This window comes from Abramis brama (assembly GCF_963993115.1).
Source record: "Abramis brama genome assembly, chromosome: 23".
Lineage (NCBI taxonomy): Eukaryota > Metazoa > Chordata > Actinopteri > Cypriniformes > Leuciscidae > Abramis > Abramis brama.
The window spans coordinates 2065005-2092082 of NC_139985.1; the positions used below are offsets into that span (position 1 = coordinate 2065005).

A 27078-nucleotide genomic window follows, 5' to 3' on the forward strand; every position below is an offset into this window, starting at 1 on the left:
ACATCAGATCAAATTGAAATAAATTACATTATTACTTACAAAAAGTAATAGCAAAACTCAGTCATAAATCAAGTAAACTCGGGCTGTTCTGTCATGAATGAATCTGCTCTGACCAAACATCCGTCAATCAAAAACACAATCCCTGACTGACGTGATTAAAGGAGAAAAACTTGTCGACGGATCCGAACAAGAAAACAGACGCATCAGCATTAAACCTGCAGTGACTGATCTGAAAATCATGATTAATAACCTCAATATCAACACCTGGATAAATATTTAAAGATCACAATCAGCAAGTATTAATGTCACAATAATCCCACGTGATAAAATAAAACTCACTCAGACACACAAGTGGAAAACTCAGGTTTCGTTTATCTAGAGCAAATAGTTTACAGATAGCAAATTCTACACAGGTGAAAGTTAACAAAAACAGTTCATATATATACAGCTGCCATAAAGCACAACGTGTGAAATAAATACAGACATGATATTAAACATAAGCATCTAAACTGAAGGCATGCGCAGCATGTGAAGCTCTATGTCTGAGTCTACTGGCATTAGCAAAGCGTTTATGCAAAACTCCCTTCAGTAAATGAGCTTTCAAGAAGCAGGAACATCAGAGTTGGTGATTTACTCGGTAAGATCTTTACAACACTGAGTTGCTTATCGTACTGAATTAAAGATTCTAGCAGGTCCGTATGTAGTTCACTATAACGTATTTACAATCTGAACATTTGATTCTCTTACCAGCATTAATGAAGTGAACAGTAGTGACGTCTGTGTAGTGAAGGACACAGTTCGTGTAGTTTAGTGTATTGATTGCCAGAGTCCAGAAATCTTCGAACTCAGGGTGCGTTTACACGACAACGATGTACTAAAAATGGAAATGTTTTTCCGAATGATATCGTTTTAAAAAACGTGCACTTTGATTCTTTCCATTTTCAGGCCCCCAAAATACCCTTTTTTGTGTAAATGAAATCTGTCATGTAAACATGTTTAAAATTTAAATGTTACAACTTTTTTGCGTTTGGACGTTTATTTATACGACAATGGCGTTTTTGGGGTCCTGAAAACGCAAACTTTTGAAAACGGGTTTCAAAGTGCAAGGTTTTGAAAACGATAGCGTTATTGTCTGTGCATATCTACATATGAGTCTATAGGGGCGCAGTTTCTTTACAAAGTGACATCGCCATCTACTGGCCAAACAGCAGAATACAACGATTTTAGTCGCGGGATTGTTTTGACAATGTTGTCGTCTGTGCGCGAAAAACGCACTTTTCCGTTTTTAGTACATCGTTGTTGTGTAAACGTACCCTAAATTACATTATCTTCATTTTCTATTTTTTTACACTAAATGAATAAATTGTAACAAATACTAGAAGGATTACAGATGATTCACTCCACAAAATCAGCAGTTTCTTGTGTGGAATGTTCTTTGGGATTTCTAACAAGAGCGGATAATATTATGTGACTTTCTTTTCATGGTAAGGCGCTTAAATTCAAACCAAAAAAAGAAGGAAAAACGAATGAAATCTAAAGTTAAACGTTCAGCAAAAGCACAGAGTGATTCATTTAAGCACCAAGATTTAAAACCGTTTTACAAAAAGACTAGCAGAGCACTTTAAACGGCCGAACAGGCACAAACCGTCCTAAACCAGAAAACTGCAAATCGACGACTAGTAAAAATCCAATTTGGATCATTTTTTTTATTTTTTTTTATTATTGCTCTAAAACTTCAGATACGCTTATACATTGTTTGATATCACATAATCCTGCAACTCATTTAGTGTTTATAAGTGGAAGCTTTCGTTTTAAAAGGCCAAATGCAGCTAAACCTGACCCAGTTTGGTTTTGGATCATCTGTTTGATTGAGGGAGATTCTAATACTGTCTGGTAATTGTTCCCATCTGAGATTATCAAATTGTATGTTTTGATATCAATGTGGTCCTTAAATCACAAAAGCAGAACTTTAGTTAAAGGAGAACTCCCTGTTAGTGTTAAAATAATCATGGTCTTCCTAAAATATCTTAATGCTAACAGTTTATTCTGGGATGTGCAACGCTGGAATGAGAGATTTCAAACTAAATTTGCTCTTTTACAGTCAGACTTTGAGCAAAACCTCTTCACCTGTTGGCCGGACATGAAACAAATACTGTACAAATACAATCTCTGTTCTTGCATATTTTCAGATGCCCCCCCAAAAAAATGACACTCATCACTAAAAAAGCGTTCTAGGGAACAGCAGCAGAGTTAAAGACGTGAAACTATAACGGACGCCCTCACTAACGAGGAGGTTTGAAACACGACTCCTGATTGGCCGATTGGACAGAACTTTTAGTGTGCTTTGAATATGAGGAAGTTAAACGCCACTGCAAAAATGTAACGGTAAAAGGTAATAAAGCATTAGAGAATAACAGCTCTCCCAACAGTTCTCTCACACACACACTCACACACACACACACACACACACACTCACTATGTTGGTAGCAGATGTTCGTTCAAGCACAAACGCAACCAATCACAAACCCCAACAGGCTGCGGTTAAAGTCGTGTAAGTGGTTGCACCTGTTAAATGAATCATGTGCCCTTTAATAAAGCAAATGTGCACCTAAACAAGATCTACTCGCACGACGGACCAAATGTGCAAAGTCTTTCGAGAGAGTTTGAGGACGGGCCTGTAAGAAAGAGCTGGAAACTGTTCAGCTGTGGGACGAGACGTCTGAGGAACTGCTGCTGTTGCTGTTGGTGGTTTGAGCTCGTTTGATGTACAGATTCAGTAACTTCATCTGTAGAGACAAAACAAGACCTCAGACACACGGCACAGTGTGCTGCCTATCTAGACAGTGTTATTAGGGATCACAGGTGCTGAAAACTGTTAAACGAGGGTTATTATCGTTAACTAAAACTAAAACCATTTAAAAAAATGCATTCCTAGAAATAAAATGTAATTTATTATATTTTAGCTAGTTGCCAAAGCAACATTTCAAATGTTTGTTTAGCTTAAGTTGAAGATGCATTACTAAAATAATTAATACTAAAAATTATATAGACAGCAAAATCATACTGTACTGTTCAAGTTTGGGGTCAGTAAAATTGTTCATTTTAAAAAAAAAAAATGTATACTTTTATTCAACAAGGATGCATTCAATTGATCAATAGTGACCGACTGTAAAGAAATGTATAATGTTACAAAAAATAAAATGTCTATATCAAATAAATCCAGATCTTTTGATCTTAAAAAAAAGTATCAGTTTCCACAAAAATATGAAGCTGCAAAAACTGTTTTCAACATTGATAATAATCATAAATGTTTCTTGAGCAGCAAATCATCATATTAGAGTGATTTCTGAAGGATCATGTGACACTGAAGACTGGAGTAATGATGCTGAAAATTCAGCTTTGATCACAGGAATAAATTACACTTGAACATATAATCACATAGAAAACCTTTATTTTAAACTGTAATAATATTTTAAATTTTTTACTGTATTTTTGATCAAATAAATGCAGCCTTGATGAGCAGAAGAGACTTATTCAAAAACATTAAGAAAACGTATTCCAGACTTTGGAACGGTACAGAAACCACCCAAAATCCACTCAAGATGGTGGACAAAATGTTGATAATAAAAAAACGAAAAAAATATTTAAAACTAAACCAATATATATGTTGTTAAACATGAAATATATATATATATATATATATATATATATATATATATATATATATATATATATATATATATATATACACATGTATATGAATATATTGATGACCTCTGACCTTGCTGCCGGTCAGCTGCTGTAGATGAGGCTTCAGATCTTCACCGATGATTGAGTAAATGGCCACCAAACAAAACACACTGGCCTTGCGTACACTGCTCTCTGTGTTATCATAACCCTGAAACACACACACACACACGTTCATCTCGCTGTCTGTCTCTGCATCAGTGTGTGTGTGTGTGTGTGTGTTTATACCTGTAACAGTCCTGGGATAATGTCATGCAGAAGCTGAACCAGGGAATCCTGGGGAATCCGCTCGATTACTTTGGTCTGCATCTTAATGGCGGCGAGGTTGATGGGATAGTCGGCCGTCTGGATGATGGGACACAGAACTTTGATGCACTGCTCGGGGTGGATTGATCCGGCCAGCGTGGAGGCCGTTTCTTCTGCGGCCCGAACGACCTGAGGAGAACATTAAAACATTAAACACACGACCTTCAGATGACCTCCTCCTCCTCTGATGATGATGTCAGAGCTGCGCTTCTGGACCACTCTGACCTCAATCCTCTCACCGTCCACAACACTATATCAAGTTCATGTAGGCTAAGATGTTTCCACTGGTAAATCTGCTGTAATGACACGTTTTTTATCATCAAAGTTTTGATAATCAACTACATATCAGGGTTTATATAGTTACATTAGACCATAAAGAATTGTTTTCCCCTTACTTATAAAATAAATGTTTAAAAAGAAATAGTCTCATTGTCCAGTTCATGTAGGTTAATATGTTTCCTCTGTGTTTTCCTGTGTTTATATTTTCTGTTTTCCTATGTTATATCAGGGTTAATATATTTAAATAAGACCATAAAGAAAAAAACAAACATTTTCCTTACTTATAAAATAAATGTTAACTAAAATTCAGTTTAACGATGTACTAAAACAGTTTTTTTTTTAAACTATACAGACATATATAGAAAAAAAATAATAATAATAAAAAAAAAAATCATAACAAAATGACAAAAAAATTAACTAAAATCAAAGTGAAACCAAAAAATATACAAATAAAGAATAATAAAAAATATTAATAAAAACTATAATATTATCTCAATTATACTAAAATAAGAATGTTTAATATATTAAACCATATAGTAAGTAAAATAATTATAATTAAAACAAATGAAATTTCAGAAGGTCCAGAAGTTTTAAGAGCTCCTAAGACTTTTTAGCCAATGAATTTGCATGACTTTTCTGGTTGTTAATAATTTACAGATTTTTTATATATTTATAATAAAATATTTCTTACTCAATTTTTACCTAATAGAATATTTAAGCATAACTAGAAAAATGTATATTCTTAATAGAAATGTCCATGGACTTTAAAGATTTGACATATATAAATCACACTTTTTAAAATGAGGCTAGTGTTGCTTTACTATCATTGATATACTATTATATTTTTTGTTAATATTTGGATTGAGATTATTTATTTATTTTTATTTTATTTTTTTGTTTATTTAGTTTGTTATTTTTGTATTTTGTTATTTTTTAGTTGAAAACTTGCCTTGGCAACTAGCTGAGATAAAATAAGTTATTTTATATTTAATTTTATTTCAGGTAATATTTATTTTATCACAAGTAATACAATTTTTTCATGGTTTTAGTTAATGATGATAAAAAGAAATAATAAATAGCCTTCCTCATACGTCATATATGGGAATCCTGGTTCTCCAAAGATAAGGTGAGTTATTGAGGGGGTGATTTTGAGTTTTTTGTACTTTATTTTGATGCTTCTTTTGTCGTCTTTAAGACTCTGTCTCGCTCACCTCTTTATGACAGTCTTTATGGGCCTCCAGTGTTTTCATGATGGTGAGTTCTGCATAGTTCTTGAAGCGCGCTGGCTGACCTCGCATGATCTCCTTCAGGACACGCAGCGCCAGCGCTCGGATGGTGTGCTGTGGACACACACATCATCATCTGTTCATTCTGTTGTGCATCTGGGGTGTGTTTCCCGTATAACGCCGTAACTCGATGCTTCACTACTATAGTGAAGAAATCAACTAGCTAGTCTCGACTGTTTCCCGAAACCATATTGTCGCAAATTAGTCGTTCAACCTCGTTGGTTAATGATGTCACGCACGTGGTGGAGTAATAACTTATTTTAATGAAACTGTTTGAGATCGAATTAACGCTAGATGTTTTGATATAAATTACAGACATGGCATCTGAGGACTATTGCTCATTTTTCTCAGTTATTTTGCTTTATTTCCAGATTCAATCATAGACTCGTTCTTACGCACTAGAGCTCGTTCGCACATGCGCACTCTTCAAAAACGACGCTTTAAATCTCTTGACAAACTAAAAGATGTAAATGACATTTGTATGTATTCTAAATAAAAGACACAGGTTGTACTGAATGTTAGTTTGCTTATTTTGCTCAAGATGAGGATTTATTGAGTCCACATGTCATGCAATCTAGAAACTCTGCTTCTAACCACAGGTCGAGATCTGTGGTTCAAACACACAACTCTGCGATGCTGTTTGCGAATGTTCGTTGGATCGATGGTTTCGGGAAACACCGACTCGTTGAACTGCTGATAACGACGGAACTTGCGACCATAGTTGGCTAACGATGCTTTCGGGAAACACAGCCCTGTATGAGTGTGTGTGATGAAGACGAGCGTGTCTCTCACATCTTTATCTCCCAGCGTCTCCAGCAGCAGCAGAAGCATGGTCTTAAAGTGCTCCTCCCACAAGGCCAGACTGTCGTCCCGCGTGACCTTCAGCAGCTCCAGCAGGGCGGCCCGCCTCTCCTCCACGCGCTCGCTGTGATTGGACAGCTCCTTCAGCAGGTCACCAACCACCTCCAGGGGTTGCCCGGGTCCTGACCAATGAGAGTCCACGACAATAAACACACCGTGACCTGCGTCCAGCCCCGACAAAAGTTGCAAAACGTTTTTTTAACGGAAACGGCTGTGCGTTGAACGCCCTGTTCTGACGACGCAAGAGTTGCAACTACGGCAGCTGAGAAGGCCATTCTTTAGATCCTGATGAAATCGATATACGTAAATATGTGTTTAATACTGCAAAATACGCTCGATGTTACAGTCACTGCCCTTCCCGTCCAGAATAAAAGAGAACATCCCAATCGAGTGAAGGGATTTATGGAATTGTGATCCAACATTTGCCTTGTATTTCAGGATGAAAAGACAAACATGTCTTCTAATATCTTCAATTGTTGCGTAAAAGCGGACACATTTGTAAACGACTTTACTTGGACCCATTGTGTGAGCTGTCTCTTTAACACTGCGTGGTTTATTTACATGTTGCTGCTGATTGGGCTGACATTTTTGACACACACACACACAAAACAAGAGAAAACGTGTTTCAAACCCCGTTCCAGGAAACATGTAGTTCAACCCGGAAACCGTAGCAAAATGGTTTGAGCTTGAACGTGCCCCTGGCAGTCTGAACATTTAGGCTACGTTCACACTGTGCTCAATTATTAACTATTATTGGCTATTCAAGCTATTTTTTTTTCAAGGAAAAACATTTAAATATGTCATTTTGGTGATCAAAGATGAGTTTTAAAGGGTAGCTCTCGCCAGAATTGAACCTAGGCTTTTTTTGTTAATCTACCCGAGGCAAACTTTCATGTAAAAGCATAATTAGAACGGAAACGCCACTTTTAAGATTGATTATACTGATTATACTTTCAATGAAAAGCATGATAACTTAGACACTTATTATTATTTGAATAGATATTGCCATGAGCTAAGTGTCTAAGTTATCATGCTTTTCATTGAAATTACAAGTTCATGACATTTCCTCATATGGAGTCAGTTCATTACGTTGCATTCGGAGATCGACTACTTTTGACTGACAAAATTCCAGCCACCGGAAACACAAACTGATAAAGTGAGTCGTACAAAACCTTTCTTTTTATTAAACTCTGTGTACACAAACAATGTTCTCAATGCTGGAGTTCATGTGTAGAGCCCCTGGTGATACTTCAAGCACAGTTTCATGTTGTGTCGAGCCTTCTTAGTGTTTTAAAAATAGAGATTTTGATGCTATCATAGAAGTGCCCCATTCACTCCCATTCAAACGGCATTTTGACCTAAAACGAAAATACGGTCAACCTTAAAAGTGGCGTTTCCATTCTAGTTTATGCTTTTACACGAAAGTTTGACTTGGGTAGATTAACAAAAAGAGCCTAGGTTCAATTTTGGCGAGAGTTACCCTTTAAGGGATAAAATTATTGACTACCAGGGGACTTTAAATATGTTATCCAATTCATCTGGGGAGTCTTGCCTTGAGGCCCGAAATATGTGAATTATCCGTTTAAGAACCTCAGAGCTCATGGTAAATCTGTTCTGGCATGTTTATACATTATCTAGAGAGATATTAAATGAGATTTTCATTTACGGCAGCTGACTTGTGCTCTTCATCCTCATACCTGCAGAAAAGCCTTTGGGATGCATGATCTTGTTTTCTCCACCGTCCTGCTGACGACCTGAAAGAAGAACCCAAAGATGTTGGCCTGTTTCTGTGAACATCATGAGGAGATCCTCCAGTAGATGTTTGTTCGTTTACCCTCTCGGATCTGCTCCCCGTCGTCGAACACAGCGAGCGCTCCCTTCTCGTAGGCGCTGATGTCGCTGTAGTTGTAGGGGTTGTACTCGCGTGTCCACGGGCCGCTGAACGATCGAGGGGACGGTGTGTTTAATAATGACGTCTTGTTGTCCAGCGCCGTCCGGCCTCCCTCCAGACGAGGATCCACACCAGACGACGCCACACCGGTCTGAATGAGAAACATGGTTATTTCACTTCAACCCATTGAGTGATTATAACTAGAGCCCTGCATTTCAGCCCGAGCCCGACGGGCCCCGACTTTTTTACGCCCCTAGGGCCGGGCTTCGGGCCAATTTTCACGTCATAGTTCACATGCGGGCCGGGCCTCGGGCCTTTTTTGAGTTATCCTTCTTTTTATATTTTTAGACATTAATAAAAAAAAATATGAGAAGTTGACGTCGACGATAGAAAAACAAACATAGAAAGACATTTAATAACCTCATAACTTTCATAATCTTATAATTACACTGACATATGATTGACATGACAGTCGCACGCACGCACGCACACACACACACACACACACACAGAAGGTTTCCCGTCAGCGGAACCAACGATTCACCTCGTGCAAATAATGGAGAATATTAAGAGAAAAATCGCGAGTGATAGAAGAGAGGACTGGGTTAAAATCTTCCACTGTGGATGCTATTCTTTTTCTCCACGATGCTCTGTAAGAGACTGTTCTAACTTTTCGTTTGATTGGACTTTATTTTCGTTTAACTGTTGGAAACTACTGGAAAAAAGAATGGCCATGTTCTGTGGTGCATTTTTGAGGTAAGATAACCTGCAAGTTTGTTTTTGATTTATTTAATTTAATTTGTTTAGATTGACTATTGCTCATTTTGTTTGCGAGCGCTGTTGCGAGCAGCCTGAGCCTCAGTATTTCAAAAAAAAATTACTCACTGTGGTTTAATAAATAAACATTAAACTAACTGTCTGTGTGATATGCTTGAAGTGTTTTATATCTATGGATTTTATTGTAGCTAAGTAAAGTATTAGCGTTGATTTGAGAGGCTAAATTGATCAAACATGTTTTACTCGCTGTTGGCTCGGCTTGCTTGGCCGTCATTTTTTTTTTTTAAATGCTTCAAACATTTGTCTAAATTAGCTTAATAAAGAAATGAAATGAAAAGAAAAGAAAAGAAACATAACTAACAAAACAGACATATTTTAATGGCAGTCTGCCGCTGTAAAAAAAAAAAAAAAAAAAAAAAACGGGCTCGGGTCGGACTCGGGCTGATAATTCTGATGAGCTGTCGGACACGGGTCGGGCTAGGGCCTGAGCGTCTCGGGCCAGGGCCGGGCTCGGGCCTAGATTTGAGGCCCGTGCAGGGCTCTAATTATAACATCTAAACTTTTTTTTTTATTGCTAAAGTCCGCCTGTAGTCAACAATTGTATCTCTTTAAACTCATCTTTGATCACCAAAATGACATATTTAAACGTTTTTCTTCGAAAAATTTCTTCATGCCTTAAAATAGCCTGAATGTAACTCGACACTTATGCCTCATTTAATATACGCGGTTCTATGAATATGCAAATGAGCTCCGCCTCCACTCACTCACTCAGCTCAGAGATCTTATTATAAACAATGAAGCGATTGCTGGTTGCGGGGTAGAAGCTGCTAACATGAACAGTTTTACAGCTTCAGGCAAAACTAGATTAACTTCCGTCACAGCGGAGCAACAGATTGAAGACAATCTCAAGAACAGTAGAGCGTTGGTGCTTGCAACGCCAAGGTCATGGGTTCGTTTCCCAGGGAAAGCAAGAACTGATAAGAATGTAAATGTGTACCTTGAAATGCAATGTAAGTCGTTTTGGATAAAAGCGTCTGCCAAATGCATAAACATAAATGTAAATCTCGCAGGCGGTCGGACTCACCGGATCTTCCCTCTTGCCGTCACGTTTGATTGGCTCGAGGATTTCTTCCTGACTGCGGAAACTGAAGCTCTGGATGGCTTCGGTTACGCCTCTCAACGAGCTGAAGATCTCCTCCGAGTTCATGTTCTCAGTGTCGTACTCCAGCATGCTGTAAACACACAGAGAGGTGTGACTCCATACACACTGATTTCAGCACATGACACACACAGGACGACACACAGACGAGATGAATGTGTTTTGTGGTCAGCTGCAAAGGAAAAGTGACACATCTTAAATGTTTCATACAGACAGACTGACGCTTGACAAACTTCTGCATTCGCCACGAGTCCCATGAAGCAAAGCGGCGGAAACAAAACAAATCAGGTGGATGAGAGACAGAGAGACGTCACACAAGTGATGAAAATGTGGGACAGATTCTCACTTCGCTAAAATTTGCGTGATTTTTACTCTTAAGACAAGACACTACAGGTGAATAGTGTACATTTTTTAACTGATCAACACAGTACATTAAGACAATTCTTTTCTTTTCTGAAATGTTGTTTAAATATGCAAATGAGGCAGCATCTAATCAGAAACCTGAACTGATTGTTTTTACACTCTTTTTATTACTCCATAAATCAGAAAATACTGCAAACAGAGAGAAAAACACATTTTTACCATGTTTTAGGAATAAAGTGTTATATAAATCAGAATACAGATACTGTAAAGTTTGGTGTGTGTACCCTAGTGAAAAATAATGTACTTTAGTTATCCAGAAATAGTGCTGAGGTTCAACTAAAAGATATACTGAAGTATATATGATCGTGCTAAAGTAGAACTAATGCAAGGTACTCTTTAAATATCCTGTATTTAAAGACTAAGTGACATTAATCACATTTTAGGCTTAATATTAAAAAATGTGCATTGTGCAATGAAGAAGAATTCCAAATAAAGTTTAATTACAATATGTATATCACTAAGTCTGAAGCGGTAGTCAGTAAATATGTTGATGGATTTGCAGTATACTTAGTATTAAATAAATGTATTTTAAATTTAAATAAAAAATTCACTAGGGTAAAGCGGCTGAAGTGGAGATTTCTGACTTTAAAGACATGTATTGTGATCGAAATCTACAGATGAAAACTTAAACATGTACACTTAAATGTGTATTTTGGATGTTTTCTTTCCACTAGTCTGAAAGAAGAATGGAAGCAAAATAGGCCAAAACCTCAAAATTGACCAGAGCATGAAAAAACAATGATTTTGCCTGAAGCATCGCGCTTTAAAGGGTTAGTTCACCCAAAAATATGTGTTGTTCCAACCCCGTAAGACTTTCGTTCATCTTCAGAAGGAGTGAGACAGCTCTCAGATTTAATAAAAAATAGCTTAATTTGTGTTCCGGCGATGAACGAAAGTCTTACGGGGTTGGAACAACATGAGGGCGAGTAATTACTGACAGAATTTTCATTTTTGGGTGAACTAACCCTTTAAAAAGGAACGTTCTGGGTTCAAATAAACCAGAAACAATCCTTTAAATGTCATGCATTGAGTTTGATTTATTAGACTACCAATCCAATGAAAAGATGGACAAGTATGTAGGAGAACCGATGTCCTGACGCCCGGGCCGAGGTGTGTTACCTGGGCGAATACGCCCTCCGATGAGCCCGGAGAGGGGGGGTGGTGGGGCCGGGGTGGGGGGGAGGGAGAGGAGAAGAAGCCTTTGAGCTCCAGCCCCATAAACGACTGGGCCGAGAGGAAGAGGAGGATGAAGAGAGAGCAGGGAGGATAGAGACAAAGAGGAAAGATAGCGTGAAAGACGCGACCGTGTTCTGAGCAAACATGACTAGGGTTGGGAATCGAAAATCTTTAAGGTCAGGAATCGGATACTTGTTATAAAATTAAAATTTCAATTCCTCTTAACGATTCCTTTATGAGCATTTCAATATGACTTTAAACCATTCAAGCGTGGAAGAAATTCCAACAATAAAAGTGAAATTTAAATGAGTCTTTAAGAGTCATTGAATCATTCACTCAAACCGATTTAAAAAAATGTGTTTTTAATGAATTAAATATTTTTTAAAAAGACTGCAGCAATCAACATTTTGTCAGAACCTTTAGTAAATTACATGTAATTTGTTTAGTTGTCTATGCAGAATCGTGATCTCTATTTTTAAACAATAAAATCTTGATTCTCAGTTTATCCAGAATCACGCAGCTCTAGTTGGCTAAGAATATTAAGTCGTCACATTTATTTCTATAGCGCTTTATACAATACAGATTGTTTCAAAGCAACTTCACATCAATATTGTCAAATTAATCAATTATGAAACAAATTAAATTGAAGCTATACAGCAGTTCTACAGAAGACAATAGTGTCATTATACAGCTAAATTCAGTTTAATGTTGATTCAATTCAGTTCAGTAATAGTGCTAGTGTTCCCAGTGTCAGTGCGGTTATGTAAATTGTCTATTATTTTCTTAATATTAAATATATTTAAAAAAAAGAAGTAAATTAGTAATGTAAAATGTTATTAAAATGGATGTTTTTATATATTTAAATCAATATTCAATATTTAAGGTGATTTATTTAATCAAATTGTATAAAAAAATAAAAATAAAAATGTAATATTAAGAATATAATAGACTGATGTCACACAACTTCACAGATGTATTTTGTGTGTTATTGTGTTTTGGGTGACGTACCTGGGAGACAGTCCTCCGTGCGAGCAGTTGGTGGGTGACGTGAGCGGGCTGGTGCGGGTCACGGGGTGTCTGGGAGGAGCGCGGGTCACGGGGCTGCTGGGAGATGCCTGAGACTTTAAAAAAATAATAATAATTCTGTATTATGCAGGCCAGACAAGTAATATGGCAATGTCAATTTGTAGAGAAAGACTACGCGACTGCGCACATACATATTCAAACGCTCATATCTACAGACTAAACACGTAATATGCATGTGCACGCCGTCAGCGTTTACATATGGAAGTAAAATAATGTCAAATGTTTCTAAAACAAAAAAGCTTGTTGAATTGCACTACTTGAAAAAAATATGCATTGCATTGACCCTGCTTGCATTTTAATGCATTGTATTTTTAGGGCTTGCATTCTTATGGGCTGAAATTCAACATATTGTATATTTAAGCTGTGAATATTTCAATTCAAAACATTTCACACACGTTTTCATTATTAAAAATTCAATCATCCATATTCACCTTTCAGATTTCACTTCCAAAATATACATTCTGTTTAAAAATACAACCTATAATCTTCGGTCTATTTTATTTCGCTTTACAAATTCAGTGGTTCAAATTCGACCATATTTTCACATATTCCATATATTTATATTTTTAAAGCTTGCACCTTGGAACCAGTTTCAAAGTTTGCGTTCTCGAGCCACTAAACACCGTTGTCGTGCAAATGAACGCCCAGAAAGCATTCAAAGTTTTCTGTTTTCAATTAAAACGGTGTCTTGTTTTAGCGGCCGCTAAGTTAATAACTAATGCAACAAATCAATCAAAACTAACTTTATCTGGACAATAACTTTATTCTAGAGCTGCTGTAAAGCCTAAACAATTTGTTACTGTAATCTCCTATTATCACTGTAAAGCTGCTTTGAAACATCTATATTGTTAAAAGCGCTGTATAAATGAAGGAGACTTGACAAATAACACAGACATGTCAGCGAGCGGCCCACTATATCATGAAGACTGAAGTACAGCAATGGAGAGTAAGAGCAGCGTGTGTGTGTGTGTGTGTGTGTACCACTGTGGTGGTGTTGCTGTTGTTCTTCAGGTGGTTGTGCAGGAGTTTAGTGGCTCCGTCCTGGAAGGTTTTGGGCAGAGCGCCTAACAGCATGGTGAACTCTGGGGTGTTCAGCTCAAACAGGGCGATCAACACCATCTGAGCCGCCTGAAAACACACCAGCACTGTCATGAGGCGAACACTTCATAATGCTGCAATTTTACAAGCTGAAACCGTTTTCATTCTAATCATAAGATGCCGAATTTATGCACTGCAAAATGTTTTTCTTCAGTATTTTTGTCCTGTTTTCCAGTACAAACACTCTTAAATCAAGACACTGTACAAGCATGACGGGATATTACGTTTTGTTTTCTGAAATATCAAAATTAAGTGAGGGAAAAAAATCCCACATCCTTAAAATTCAGTTTTTATAAACTTTATACATAACCATGCACATTTTAAAGAAGTGTCAAGCGAGTGCTGTCTGTGATTTAGTTATTATCGTTGCTGTATTACACAGAGCAGCTCCGCCCACAATCAGATCTCCTCCTGCTCCACACACATGCTTATTAAACATCAAATAATATGACATTTTGTCACTTCACACTGTATTTTTGCTTCAAACTCATCACATTGTGCCTGGTGAGGTGCATCTCTACAGCGCTAATAAAAACATTTCAGTGACTTTCAATAAGTTTTGAGTTTAATATGCATCCCAATTGACGTCATTTTTAATCTGAAGTGAATAATGAAGGCTGTGAGGGATAGAGTTCAGATCATAAGGTCATAGATCACATTTAATTTTTTTTGTAGTCGAAAAAAAAAAGTATTTTCAATGTTTCACCAGTTAAACAACCAATCAATTCAAGTTAACTGAAACAGTTTTATTTTAGTATTATTGATGTACTATTATAGCTTTTATATTTTCAGTTTTCATTTACATTTCTAGTAATTTTGTCATTTTTATTAACTTTTTTTTTTTAAATAATGCTATTTAGGTTTGCTTTATTTTTATTTATTGGCAGTTAAACTTTTTTTGTAATTTTGTTAATGTGATTTTTATTCGTTTTTTGTTCGTTTTTTTTATTTAAATAATACTATTAAGATTTACTTTATTTTTATTTATTTCCATTTTTTTGTAACTTTGTCATCTTTATTAGTTGTTTTTAAAAATAATACTATTTAGGTTTTATTTATTTATTTTTTATTTACCATTACATTTTTTAGTAATTTCTATTTGATTTTGTTTTTCTTTTAAATAATACTATTTAGGTTTATTTTATTTATTTATTTCCAGTTTAATTTTTAGTGATTTTGTTGTTTAATTTTTATTACTTCTTTTTTTAAAATAATACTATTTAGGTTTAAATAATTTTATTTATTTCAGTTACATTTTTAGTCATTTTGTTAAGTCATTTAAATAGTTTATTTTTTTTAGGTTTAGTTTATTTATTTTATTTCCAGTAAAAAAATTGAGATTTTGTTGTTTTATTTTTTTTAAAAAAAATTTAATAATACTATTTAGGTTTAAATAATTGTTTACTTTATTTTTATTTATTTCCAGTCTAATTTTTGATAATTTTATTTCATTTTTATTAGTTTTTGTTTTTTAATAATAATATTTAGGTTAATTTCTATTTATTTCCAGTTAGCAATGTTCGTGCTTCAAACAGGGTTCTTGCAGGTTTCAGTAAGTCAAATTTAAGACCCTTTTAAGACATTTTAAGACCATAAAGATTGAAATTTAAGACCTACACGACGCATTACCAAATAAATATTCAAATCAAAGAATTAATTTTATTTCAGTGAATTCAGTAATTGAAAAAGCATTAATTTAATTTACAGATAAATCACATTAGTAACCTTCCACACCCAACAACGCGTGTCAGAGAAAAGAACAGAATCAAATATTTTTTTTTATAGAAAATTGTACTTTGCATATTATACTGTAAAAAACACATAATTAGTTGATTTTAGTTGATCATGACTAGAGATGAAATGGCATGAACATTTAATTTCATGATTATAGTGACAAAAATGATCACAGAATCCTGTTCAAAAAGTACAAATACTACACAATGAAATCAATTCACCATGTTTTATGTCGAAAACCAGCAAATAACAAATAAATTTCCATTAAAAATGAATATTTGTGTCTTGCATGTTATATACTAACATGTACAAGTTAAAATAAAGGTTTGACAAAAAAGGTTTTATAAAAAGATAAACCTCACATATTTCAGACTTTAAATATTTTTTTTTATAAAAAGAATGAGTCCAAAAAGATAAATTACTGACATTTACAATGCACTTTAGCTTATCTTTTATTATTAATAGTAAAATTAGGTCAGATTTTCCCGTGGCGTCTGTCGTTGCTATGCAACCATGCCCTGCGCTCTCCACAACGACAAAAAAGTTTTAGTGGCTAATGGATTTCCCACCACCGAAAAACGCTTGCTGTAGCTCTGCTACAAGATTCATTTACGGAGAAGAGAACACCACCCGTAGTGTTTGGGTGCACCCCCATCATTCATGTTGACTGAGCTTTCAGACAGCGCCTGGAAAAAACGAGCGCGTCTCTTCTATTATGAGCACGCTTACCGCGCGCCTACATTTGAACGAACTTGAGCGCGCAAAAGACGCGATATGTGAACGGCCTCTTGGCGAGCGACCTCCAGTCAGGCCGCGAGCGACGTGTTGGAGACCCCTGCACTAGAGCTCCGCTTTGTAGGCTACGACTCGATACTTTTTTGCTACTTTGTAATAACTTTCTGCGGCCAGCGTTTCTGGAAATAAACGAGGGTAAACCCTTTTTAAGACCTGACTAAATGAAATTTAAGACCGCGGATGAAAATTTTTTAAGACTTTTTAAGGCCTTAAATTTTAAGTTCAGAATTTTAGACTTTTTAAGACTTTTTAAGACCCCGCGGGAACCCTGTTCAAACCATCAAAAATATTTTTGATAGTTTTAATTGTAGTTGGCAATAATAATCCTGCCCTGAACATACGTGTGTCTGTCCCTCACAGCCTCGTTTTCATTCATGGCATATCCACTGCCTAAGGTCAAAGGTCATTCAGATAACGGTGTTAGTAGTGCAGAAATGAAAATGAGGAAAGACGGTTATCAGCCGCTCACAGCGTCCAGCTGACATGCTTGAACATCACCAAACATCAGAGCAAAACCATCAGCTCAAGAAATCCTGAACGCAGCAGTGTTAGACAAGCCCAAGAGAACACAATCAGACGGCCCGCGTGACCTGGAGAGCCAGTCAGGAGGTTAAAGGTCAAGGTTCAGGGGTCGCTACCTGCTTACACCTCTCCTCCAGGTTACTTTCCCCCGGCATCGACGCCACAGTCGAGCTCCTGCCTGACGCCTCCTCGATCGCCCAGCTATGAAGCGTCTGAGACACACCACAACTCACTTTGACAAACCAAACTTCAACTTGAGCTCGAGCAACGTCTCGTCCGGACCCGAAGCGCGAGATCCTTCAGAAACAGAACACTGACCTTTCTGACGTCCGAGCTCTTCGGTTCTGTGGTCCACGTGATGATTCGGGAGACGGCTAATCGTGTCTCGCTGGAGTTCACGAAGTCTGACGGATCCATTTGTCTGGCCAAAGATTCGATGTACTTCAGGATGGCCACCTTCACCTGCTCACACACACACACACACACACACACACGCACACACACACGTGTTTATTTCAGCTACTTGTCAAAGGCAACATTTCTCATTTTAATTAAAATGATTGAAATTAAAATAAATAAAAACTATACAGGCAGTTTTTAAAAAACTAATAAAAATGCAAAACACTCAAAAAAAACATTAACTAAAATTACATTGAAAATATTATAATAATATAAATAAATAGTAATAAAAAAATAGGACCTAAATGATGCTAAAATTACATTGTTTACAATAAGGTTCCATTTGTTTACATTAATTAACATCAACTAACAATGACAAACACTACTAAAACATTTAACAAGCTTAGCTAATGTTAATTTCAACATTTACTAATACATTATTAAAACCAAAAGTATCAGCTAATATTATTTACTGGACCTGATCTAATATGAACATAGAATCCCCAATATTGTTTTATTTACTACGTTAACTAGATGAATAAATACTATAGCAAATGTATTGCACATTGTTGGTTAATGTGTAATACATTTGATATTTTTATGAAATAATATTATGAATTTTTTTTTAAATTATAATAAATTATTAATAATTTTCCATAATATAGTTTAAACACAAATTGTATATTTAATTTCAAATGTTCTTTTAACATTATTTAAACATAATTTATTATTAAAATATTTTAATCCAAGATGCACAGGGTGATTTGATGGGATATTAGAGGTTATTTTTGGACGCTGGTTGTAAGCGCAGGTCAGCTGGTCACATGACACAGCCTTAATGAAGCAGAGCGGGAGAACACTGGGAGGAAATGAGAACATAAAGACCTGACCAACCTTGAGGTTTGGTGTCTGCGTCTGATCAACAATAAACCGCATCAGGATGTTGAACTGCTGATCGTACGGAAACGAATCCCTGTGAAAACCAAACACAAGAAACGGACGGAACGAAGAAAATAAACAAAAACTCTAGAAATAGCATTTATCTCCAGAGCGAACTGAAGTGAAGGGGGTTCAGACCTGGTGACGTCGAGAGCTCGCTGAACTTTGGCCTGGACGGACCCCAGAAGATCGGCCCCCATTTTCTTCAGCAACTGCGTGAGCAAAATAAACAGCCAATCCTGAAGCTCCTCTCTGTGTAGCGTGATGAAGTCCACCAACGTCTCCAGGAACATGCTGAACACCTGATACACACACACACACACACATTTATAAAATGTGTTTTTATGTTGCAGACACAGAACTCGTTCTTTTATTCCGTCTGAACTGTTTTAATTGTTGGTTCATGTCAGATGAACGTCTTGCGTCCTCATCAACACAATCAGTGTGAACTAGGATTATTAAAGTTAACTAAAACTAAACTAAACTAAAACTAAAACTTAACACGTGCCCTAACAACACGCGACGCGCGATAAAAAGCCTCTTTTCCATGTTAATCAGAGTGTTTGTCCTAACCAAACAAATGGAAAGAAGAACGTTCAAACTGTGAACAAACAAGTGTATTCTTTGACAAAGATTGTTTTAGTAACTCAGTAGCCTATGTATTTTTAATAATGTTTAAATGGTGTAATATTTGTGCATTTGATTATGTTGCCTTATCCATTTTCTTGCGAGTGGCGTCAAGATTGCTCTCTGGTGCCGCAAGACTCCGCCCACACGCTGTTCTGATTGGCTGACTCCGCCCACTTGCTGTTCTGATTGGCTGACTCCACCCACACGCTGTTCTGATTGGCTGACTCTGCCCACACGCTGTTCTGATTGGTCGACTCCGCCCACACGCTGTTCTGATTGGCTGACTCCGTCCACACGCTGTTCTGATTGGCTGTGGGTTTTGATTGATTTTGATTGATCTAGTGTGGACAGACAAATTATTTGTCGCTGGAATCTGGTTAGGACACGGTGTAAGACCCCGATGTACTTCAATCGTAATCGAAGTGTGATGTAATTTCGGAGTAAGTAAGTTTGGAGTTTGTTTTGAGAGATCGAAACAGCTTGCCAAAGTAAACTTTCTGGAAAAGTTCGCTCCGGCTACTAAACACCCTCGAACACCCATTGGTCCGTGGTGATGATGTAATACGTAGGCTCCGCCCTCTTTGATGAGAAAATCTTCTCTGGTTAATTTCCTGTGTTCTGCTTTACAGTAGAAATTGAAGTGTAATTCTAATTGAAAGCAACAGAGACACTGTTTTTTCACATGTAATACTGTACTCTATTGTATGACGTGCTATATAAATAAATGTGACTTTAATAGACTGGAGTGCTGAATCTCAGAGCTGTTTCAAACACATCCACATCGCTATGATCAGATGCTTTCTGAACTGCTGTTTTCTCACAGCGGCATTTTTGTTGTGTTTATGTTGTTATTGAGAGGACAAATAAACATTTATTTCAGATAATTGCCATGTCAACATTCTTATTTTCATTTAGTTTAACTTGATGTACTAATATTTAAATAATGAAAACGGCCCTGAGGTTTTTAAAAGGTATTTGTTTACGGTATTTTAAGGTTTAAACACTTACTCTCTGATGCATCGGCCCAAACCACCAGCAGAACATACAGAAAAACAAAATTCATTAGCATTAGAAGTCATAACAAACAAACATCTCAAGTTATTTGAGTTATGTGAATAGATGAATATGGACAGATGAAATGTCACCTTGCTGTGAGGATCTGCAAACATCCTGGTGAAGATCTCACACAATCTCTTCAGCTCTACACGACTGAAACACAGATACACGCTCACAGTTTACATTTATAATTCACTTTCCATATCAAACCTGAATCAATGATAATGGTGCAGGATTATGATAGTTAACTAAAACTGTTATGTATCCCCTGGCTTTGTGTTTTGTTAATGGGACTTTTAATTTGCATTTACCCTGGTTCTGTTCCTGTTTCCTGTCTTGTCTGCCATTTTTGTATTCCTTTGTAGTTTTTCTGTTATGTATTTTCGGTGCGTAACAGAAAAACTACAAAGGACTACAAAAATGGCAAATTAAAAGTCCCATTAACAAAACACAAAAAGCCAGGGAATACGTAACAAAAAATAAGACCAAAAAAACTTTTAATACTTAATAAAATCCATTACTTTATGAAATAAACTTTATCTTAAAACAAACATTTAATATAATAAATTAAAAAAAATATTTCAGCTAGTTCAGCAAGATTTCTCATTTTCATTTAGTTTCACTTAACAAAATAACTAAAAAATAAAACCATAAAAAACTGTTCATTAATAAATTCATTACTTTATAAAAAAACTGAAATTAAAAAATGTATTAAAAACTATATAGACATTTAAAAAAAGAAAAACTAATAAAAATTGGCTTTGGATAAAAGCGTAAACCTAACTATAAGTAACTCTGCAACTACATGTCAACTTATTCTACTAACCTGAACCCTAACAGTCTACTAATACTCTAATGAAAGTTACTTATAGTTAGTAGAATGTCTAAAGTGGACCATCAAAATAAAGTGTAATTACAGGGTTTGTGCAGATACTGTAAAATTAAATTCTAGGACTTTCAAGGACTACCTTTTTGGCTTTCAAGGACTACAATGAGAGATCTCACTTATCAAACAATATCTTTATCATCTTTCAAATTCTAAAAAAGGTTAGTAGATTAATAAAAATAAACCAATAAAACAAAATGGTACAAATAAAGTGCAGGACATGCAATGACTGCGGTAACTATAACCATTGAAAGGAGACTATGACAAAGATATCGCTTTCCTCTTTCAAACTGATTTGTCCTCCCATTAATGTATGATTGACCGGAAGTATGAAAGCTGTATCATATTCTTGGATATTTATATGAGCAATATCACACTCATAGCCATGCGAAATTGCTCTATATCTATATCAGACGGGCCGCAGCGTTGATTTTGCGTGAAAATATTTTTTATTGATTAAATTAAACACTACTTTTGCATTTATTGTCTTTCAATAATTCAAGCACTTTTCATAAATATGGCTGTTTTCAAGTGGTTTTCCAGGACTTCAATTTTAAAAAGTCAAATTCAAGTACTTTAAGCGCCCTAATACGAACCCCGTAATGAACGTGTCTCACGTGTACCTGAGGACTCTCTGGCTCTTCAGGAGGTTCTGGAGTCCCAGGAGCCCCTCTTTCCTCTCGGACCAGTTAGCGCTGGCGCAGTGGTTCAGGATCTCCGCCACGTCCTCCGTCTGACGCAGGTAATGTGGCATCGCACCGTTACGAGAGCTGAAGGAGCGTTCGGAGCACGCGCTGGACGCGTCGCTGTTCGCGTCGTCGTCGGAGTACATGCCGGGAGATTCGAACCGTCGTCGCATGGGTCTCTGCTACAGGACAGACAGACAGAGAGAGAGAGAGGAGTTACGCAACACGCTAGAGAAACAGCTTTCAGATTATGACGCCATGCTAAAGGAACTAACATTAATTTAACAGAAAAGAGACGTGCAAAGATTGATGCTCATGGATGTTTTTAAACAGTTACATGCATGTGTGTATACAGTAAGTGGCCAAAGTCAGAAGAAATAATTAAAAATGTACTTTAACATTCACAAGTTTGGGGTCAGTTAAGAAAATAATACTTTAATTCAAATAAATGCTGTTCTTTTGAACTTTCTATTCAATTATCTTGAAAAACAAAATGCATCACAGTTTCCACAAAAATATTAAGCTATTTTCAACATTGATAGTAGTAATGATAAGAGTAATGATGCTGAAAATTCAGCTTTTGATCACAGGAATAAATTACATTTTATTATATATTCACATAGAAAAACGCTATTTTAAATTGTAATAATATTTCACTGTTTTTACTGTATTTTCGATCAAATAAATGCAGCATTGGTGAGAAACTTCCTGCAAAAACTTTAAAAAATGATTATTGACCTCAAACTTTTGAACTGTAGTGTAAATATTTTGCTTGGAGAAAATGAATCCTAGTTTTAATGATCATTAAAATTGTTTTTCATTGTGACATTGATATTTAATGACAATTAAGATCATCTATGCTAAAATTCTCATGTGTGTATCTTTACTATATTTGTATGAAATAATAGATATTATTGAATTGTTAAAGAAACCACTGTAACATTTTACAACAAGGTTTCATTAGTTAACTACATTAGTTAAATGAACAATGTTTCAAAAGCTTTTATCAATCAAAGTAAACGTGAATTACATAATTTACTAATCCATTATTAAAATCAAAAGTTGTATCTGGTAATATTATTTAACAGACATGAACTAACAATGAACAGTTGTAACTTCAATAATAAATACTGTAAATATATTGATCATTGTTAGTTAATGATGATTTAAGCATTAACTAATAATGAAGTGTAACTGAAACCACAGATCAAATGAAATAATGATGATGTTGAATATTTTGACAGGGAATATAGACTCAATCAGGTGTCAATGATTCAATTACCTTATTCCTGGAGTCTCCTAAAAGCTGAAGAGGTTCCAGACGAACGCAGAGGGAAAGTAAAGACAAAAACATCAGGAATATAATGACAGATGTTAATCAGACGCTCAGCGCTGAAGCAGAGACGTGATTCTCACCAGAGCGTCTGCCACGGCCGCCTCCACCTCAGTGCCCGTGTTCAAGATCCGCATGGCGTTCACAGACGCTGAGATACGGGCCTGATGGATGAGCCCGTAACGATCTGAGAGAGAGAGAGAGAGAGAGAGGTCAGTAATGCCTCATGCTCTCAGAGGAGTTTGAGGAGCACATGCACATAAAAAGCACCATATATATATATATATATATAAGAAAGAAAAAAAAACATGCAGCATCTGTGTGAAATGTTTTTAATCAGAACAAAATAAAACACTCAAAATCATGACATGCTTCTTGTTCATTAGCATCACAGCACACAACTCTACAAATGCAAACTATAACATAAATTATTACCAACAAAAAACCCAGTTCAAACATAATTTGCAATTGGTAACACTTTGTTTTACAGTGTCATTGTTACATGTTATATGATGTAGTTACTATAAATTATGCATAATTACATGCAACTATCCCTAAACCAAACACAGCAACACTTTATTTTACAGTGTCCTTGTTACATGTTACATGTACTTACCATAGTAATAACAGTAAATTATGCATAATTACATGCAACTAACCCTCAACCAAACCCTAACCCTACCCTAACCCTATAGTAAGTACATGTAGTTGCTTAATATTACTCAGTACTTAAATATATAATTACACTGTAACAATGACACCTTAAAATAAAGTGTAACCCCATACCCTAACCCTATAGTAAGTACATGTAGTTACTTCATATTAGTCCTTACTTAAATGCATTATATTACACTGTAACACAGACACTTAAAATAAAATAAAGTGTAACCAAATACAATCACTGAAAACTCAACAGTAAAAAACAACAGTAAAACTTTCAGAATTAAACACAGAAATATGTAATGACATCCAGCAGTCTCCAAACTAATGAAAGCCTGGAAATAAAAAAAGTTGTAATATTTTTAAATAAATAAAAAAATAATTAATTAATAAATAATAGTGAAATGAGTCAGAAATCTCGGTAACTTTTTACAACAAAGCCCCATTATTTAACTATAGTTAGTGCATAATTTGTTACAGTATTTATTAATATCTGTTAAAGTTAGTTAATAAAAATACTACTGTTCATTGTTAGTTCATTTTAGCTCAGGTCCATTAAATAATAATAAGTTAAAATTAATTAGAAGTATTTTAATTGCTAGTTCATGTAACTAATGTTAACAAATGCAACCTTATTGTAAAGGTTAACCGAAATCTCTTTATAAGTAATTCTAAAGTTCATGGTCATGTTTTTTAACAAAAAATATTTTTTTTTTACTAGTGCTCTAAGACTTTAACATTCCACTGTATATTACAATGATATACAGACAAATTAGACATAAAAAAAACAAATACAGGCACTCATTTCAAAATAAAACACATTTCAAAATAAAATATAAAATAAAATAAAGCAAAATAAAACAAAAAGTTACAATTTGGCAAAATAAGTGCAGATCACATCCAGGAAAACTGAGCCGGTTTGATTCAGAGAAGAGTCAGTAGAGCTGTGATCGCGGTCTCTAGCGCCACCCTGTGGATGAGCTTGTGCACACAGGCCTCTACATGCACTGAATCATTCTGCTGAAACACACTCCAAACCTGGATGTGACTGACACACACACTTCTAAACAGGTTCAGCATGAGCCCTGCTAAATACAGTAATGATCTAGATTCTGGTGCCGTGACCCGGACCACATGCAAGTCACCTGTCAGCAGGACGTCACCCGCCGTCAGCGCGCTGGTGGAGCGAGAGTGTCTGTGGGATGCTGGGAAGGATCAGGAAGCAGGTGACACACATTTCAGAAACAAAACTTTACATTAAAGGTGACCACATCACCTGAAAACAAGAACTCTTTATTCTTTTAGTTCACTAACACGCTTGGCTGAAAAATATTAAAGGGGTCATCGGATGCAAAATTTGCATATAAATGTGTCTTTGCAGTGTGTAGACACACCATACAATGGAAAAAATCCATTCCCTCTTTTTTTAATCCTCAAAAACCCTAAACTCTCTCAATAATCAATTGACGCACACACATGACGGACTGTCAAATATTAGCATATTTCCCGTATTAGCATATTTCCAACTCAGCCATTTGTATACTGTCCACCAAGGCATCGCTTTACTGTCTTGTGTCGACACGCCCCATGGAAGAGAGAGGGGTGGGGGGATGGGATGGGGGTGAGCAGTTGCTCATTATCATTTAAAGAGACATGCACCGAAACAGAGCTGTTTTTGAGGAGGTTTAAAGGGTGTTGTTTTACACAACCATTGAGGAATTTGAGCCAAAGTATGTTACAAACTTTACATGAAGACCCTAAAGATTCATACCAAAATGGGCATCCGATGACCCCTTTAAGTATTTTTAGTCATATCGTCCAGCCCTAGTTTAAGGGGAAGTGAAAGGCGATAGAGAACCATCACTCAAGCAGAGTCACTAGCGGGACTCTTACCCAGCGAACTGAACCCTCGAGCCGGGCTGGTGTCTCGACTGCTCTCCCGACTGGTGTCACGACTACAGCCCTGACTCATGCTGGGCCTCGGGATACGACTGCCCCGCACTAACACACACACACACACACAGCAGGAGTCAGCAGCACAGGACAGAGGAAAGACATGCAGGTGGAATTAGACTGTGAGGAGGAGACGACACATATGAACAGATCAGACTGTGAAGTGCAGCTTAAAATATATTAAAATTCAACTTCCCCTTTCCAGAAAATCATAAAAATATTACATAAAATATTATACAAATATACAAATAATACTATATAAATAATAATAATCATATTGTAATATTTTAGTATTTTTATAATATTTTGATGATGATTCAAAATTTATGATTTTCTTGAAATTGGAAGTTTAATTTTAATATAAATAATAATAATCATATTGTAATATTACAATTCAACTTTCCCTTTCAAGAATATACAAATATGACATAAAATACATAACAAATAATAAAATATTCTCATTTAAATTTAACTTCCCCTTTCAAGAAAATCACAAAAAATATTAAAAATAAAATACATACAAAATTATAAAATATTATTAAAATTCAACTTCCCCTTTCAAGACAATCATAAAAATATGACATAAAATATACAATAACATACAAATAATAATAATATTAATATAATAATCATTCAAATTATTTAGAAATGAACAAACAAAACTAATAAGAAAAAAACATGAAACTCATCCAAAAATAATGAACAATAGAGAAATAAAGGACATACAAATAACAAAACAAAACAATAAAGGTTTTTTGTAGTTGCTCAAATCACAAACAATTGAATTTTTCCATATCAATCTTTGCAGGCCAGAAAATATAATGACACAAATGTATATCACTGTCCGTCCGCAGTAAATGATCTCATGTATTTCCACTGGGAATGACAACAACACAAACTCAATCTAACAGAAGAAGAGCGGCAGTGTGTGTTCAGGCTCAGACACACTGTCAGGTACTTTCTTTCTCATCTCTTTATATTCACTCGGCACATATCGACTGTGATCACATTAATATCCCGTCTGACAGACACACACAGTGACGCTCACATTGATCTGGGACACACGAGTACATGGACTCCAGCGGCTCACATGGATAATGTGAAATCCAGTTTAGATGCACAGTTTAAACCCACTTACCCATAGATGAATAAAACTAATGTTGTGATGAGGAGGAAGAGGTGTTGCAATAGATATTTGACACGCAGATATGAAGCACTTTACAATAAGGTTAATTAGTTAACATTAGTTAATGTATTAATTAACATGAACTAACAATGAGCAGTGCATTTGTTACTGTATTAGTTCATCTTTGTTAATGTTAGGTAATAAAAATACAGCTGTTTGTTCATGTTAGTTCACAGTGCATTAACTAATGTTAACAAACACAAACTTTGA

General features: G+C 35.8%; 1 protein-coding gene across 8 annotated transcripts in view; it reads right to left on the bottom strand.

Annotated features, from left to right (window-relative positions):
* Window positions 1-352: 352 nt before the first annotated feature.
* LOC311074492 (CLIP-associating protein 1-B) overlaps window positions 353-27078 on the bottom strand; it is a 73503-nt gene continuing 46777 nt past the window's right edge. For 5 of the 8 annotated variants that reach the window (XM_084101156.1, XM_084101157.1, XM_084101155.1 and 2 more), the window contains 17 exons: window positions 23153-23256; window positions 23019-23042; window positions 21674-21918; window positions 20254-20317; window positions 18617-18780; window positions 18434-18512; window positions 17459-17602; window positions 13973-14119; window positions 12914-13026; window positions 10232-10379; window positions 8314-8521; window positions 8177-8233; window positions 6411-6601; window positions 5544-5672; window positions 3976-4182; window positions 3782-3898; window positions 353-2786 (listed from right to left, as the gene is read on the bottom strand). In XM_084101156.1, coding sequence (XP_083957282.1) covers window positions 2700-2786; window positions 3782-3898; window positions 3976-4182; window positions 5544-5672; window positions 6411-6601; window positions 8177-8233; window positions 8314-8521; window positions 10232-10379; window positions 12914-13026; window positions 13973-14119; window positions 17459-17602; window positions 18434-18512; window positions 18617-18780; window positions 20254-20317; window positions 21674-21918; window positions 23019-23042; window positions 23153-23256 — 2228 coding nt within the window. In that variant the 3' untranslated portion in view covers window positions 353-2699. Of the gene's footprint in view, window positions 2787-3781; window positions 3899-3975; window positions 4183-5543; window positions 5673-6410; window positions 6602-8176; window positions 8234-8313; window positions 8522-10231; window positions 10380-12913; window positions 13027-13972; window positions 14120-17256; window positions 17353-17458; window positions 17603-18433; window positions 18513-18616; window positions 18781-20253; window positions 20318-21673; window positions 21919-23018; window positions 23043-23152; window positions 23257-24874; window positions 24935-25622; window positions 25731-27078 lie in introns of all 8 variants that reach the window. The other 3 variants (XM_084101151.1, XM_084101152.1, XM_084101150.1) reach the window with 2 other exon arrangements.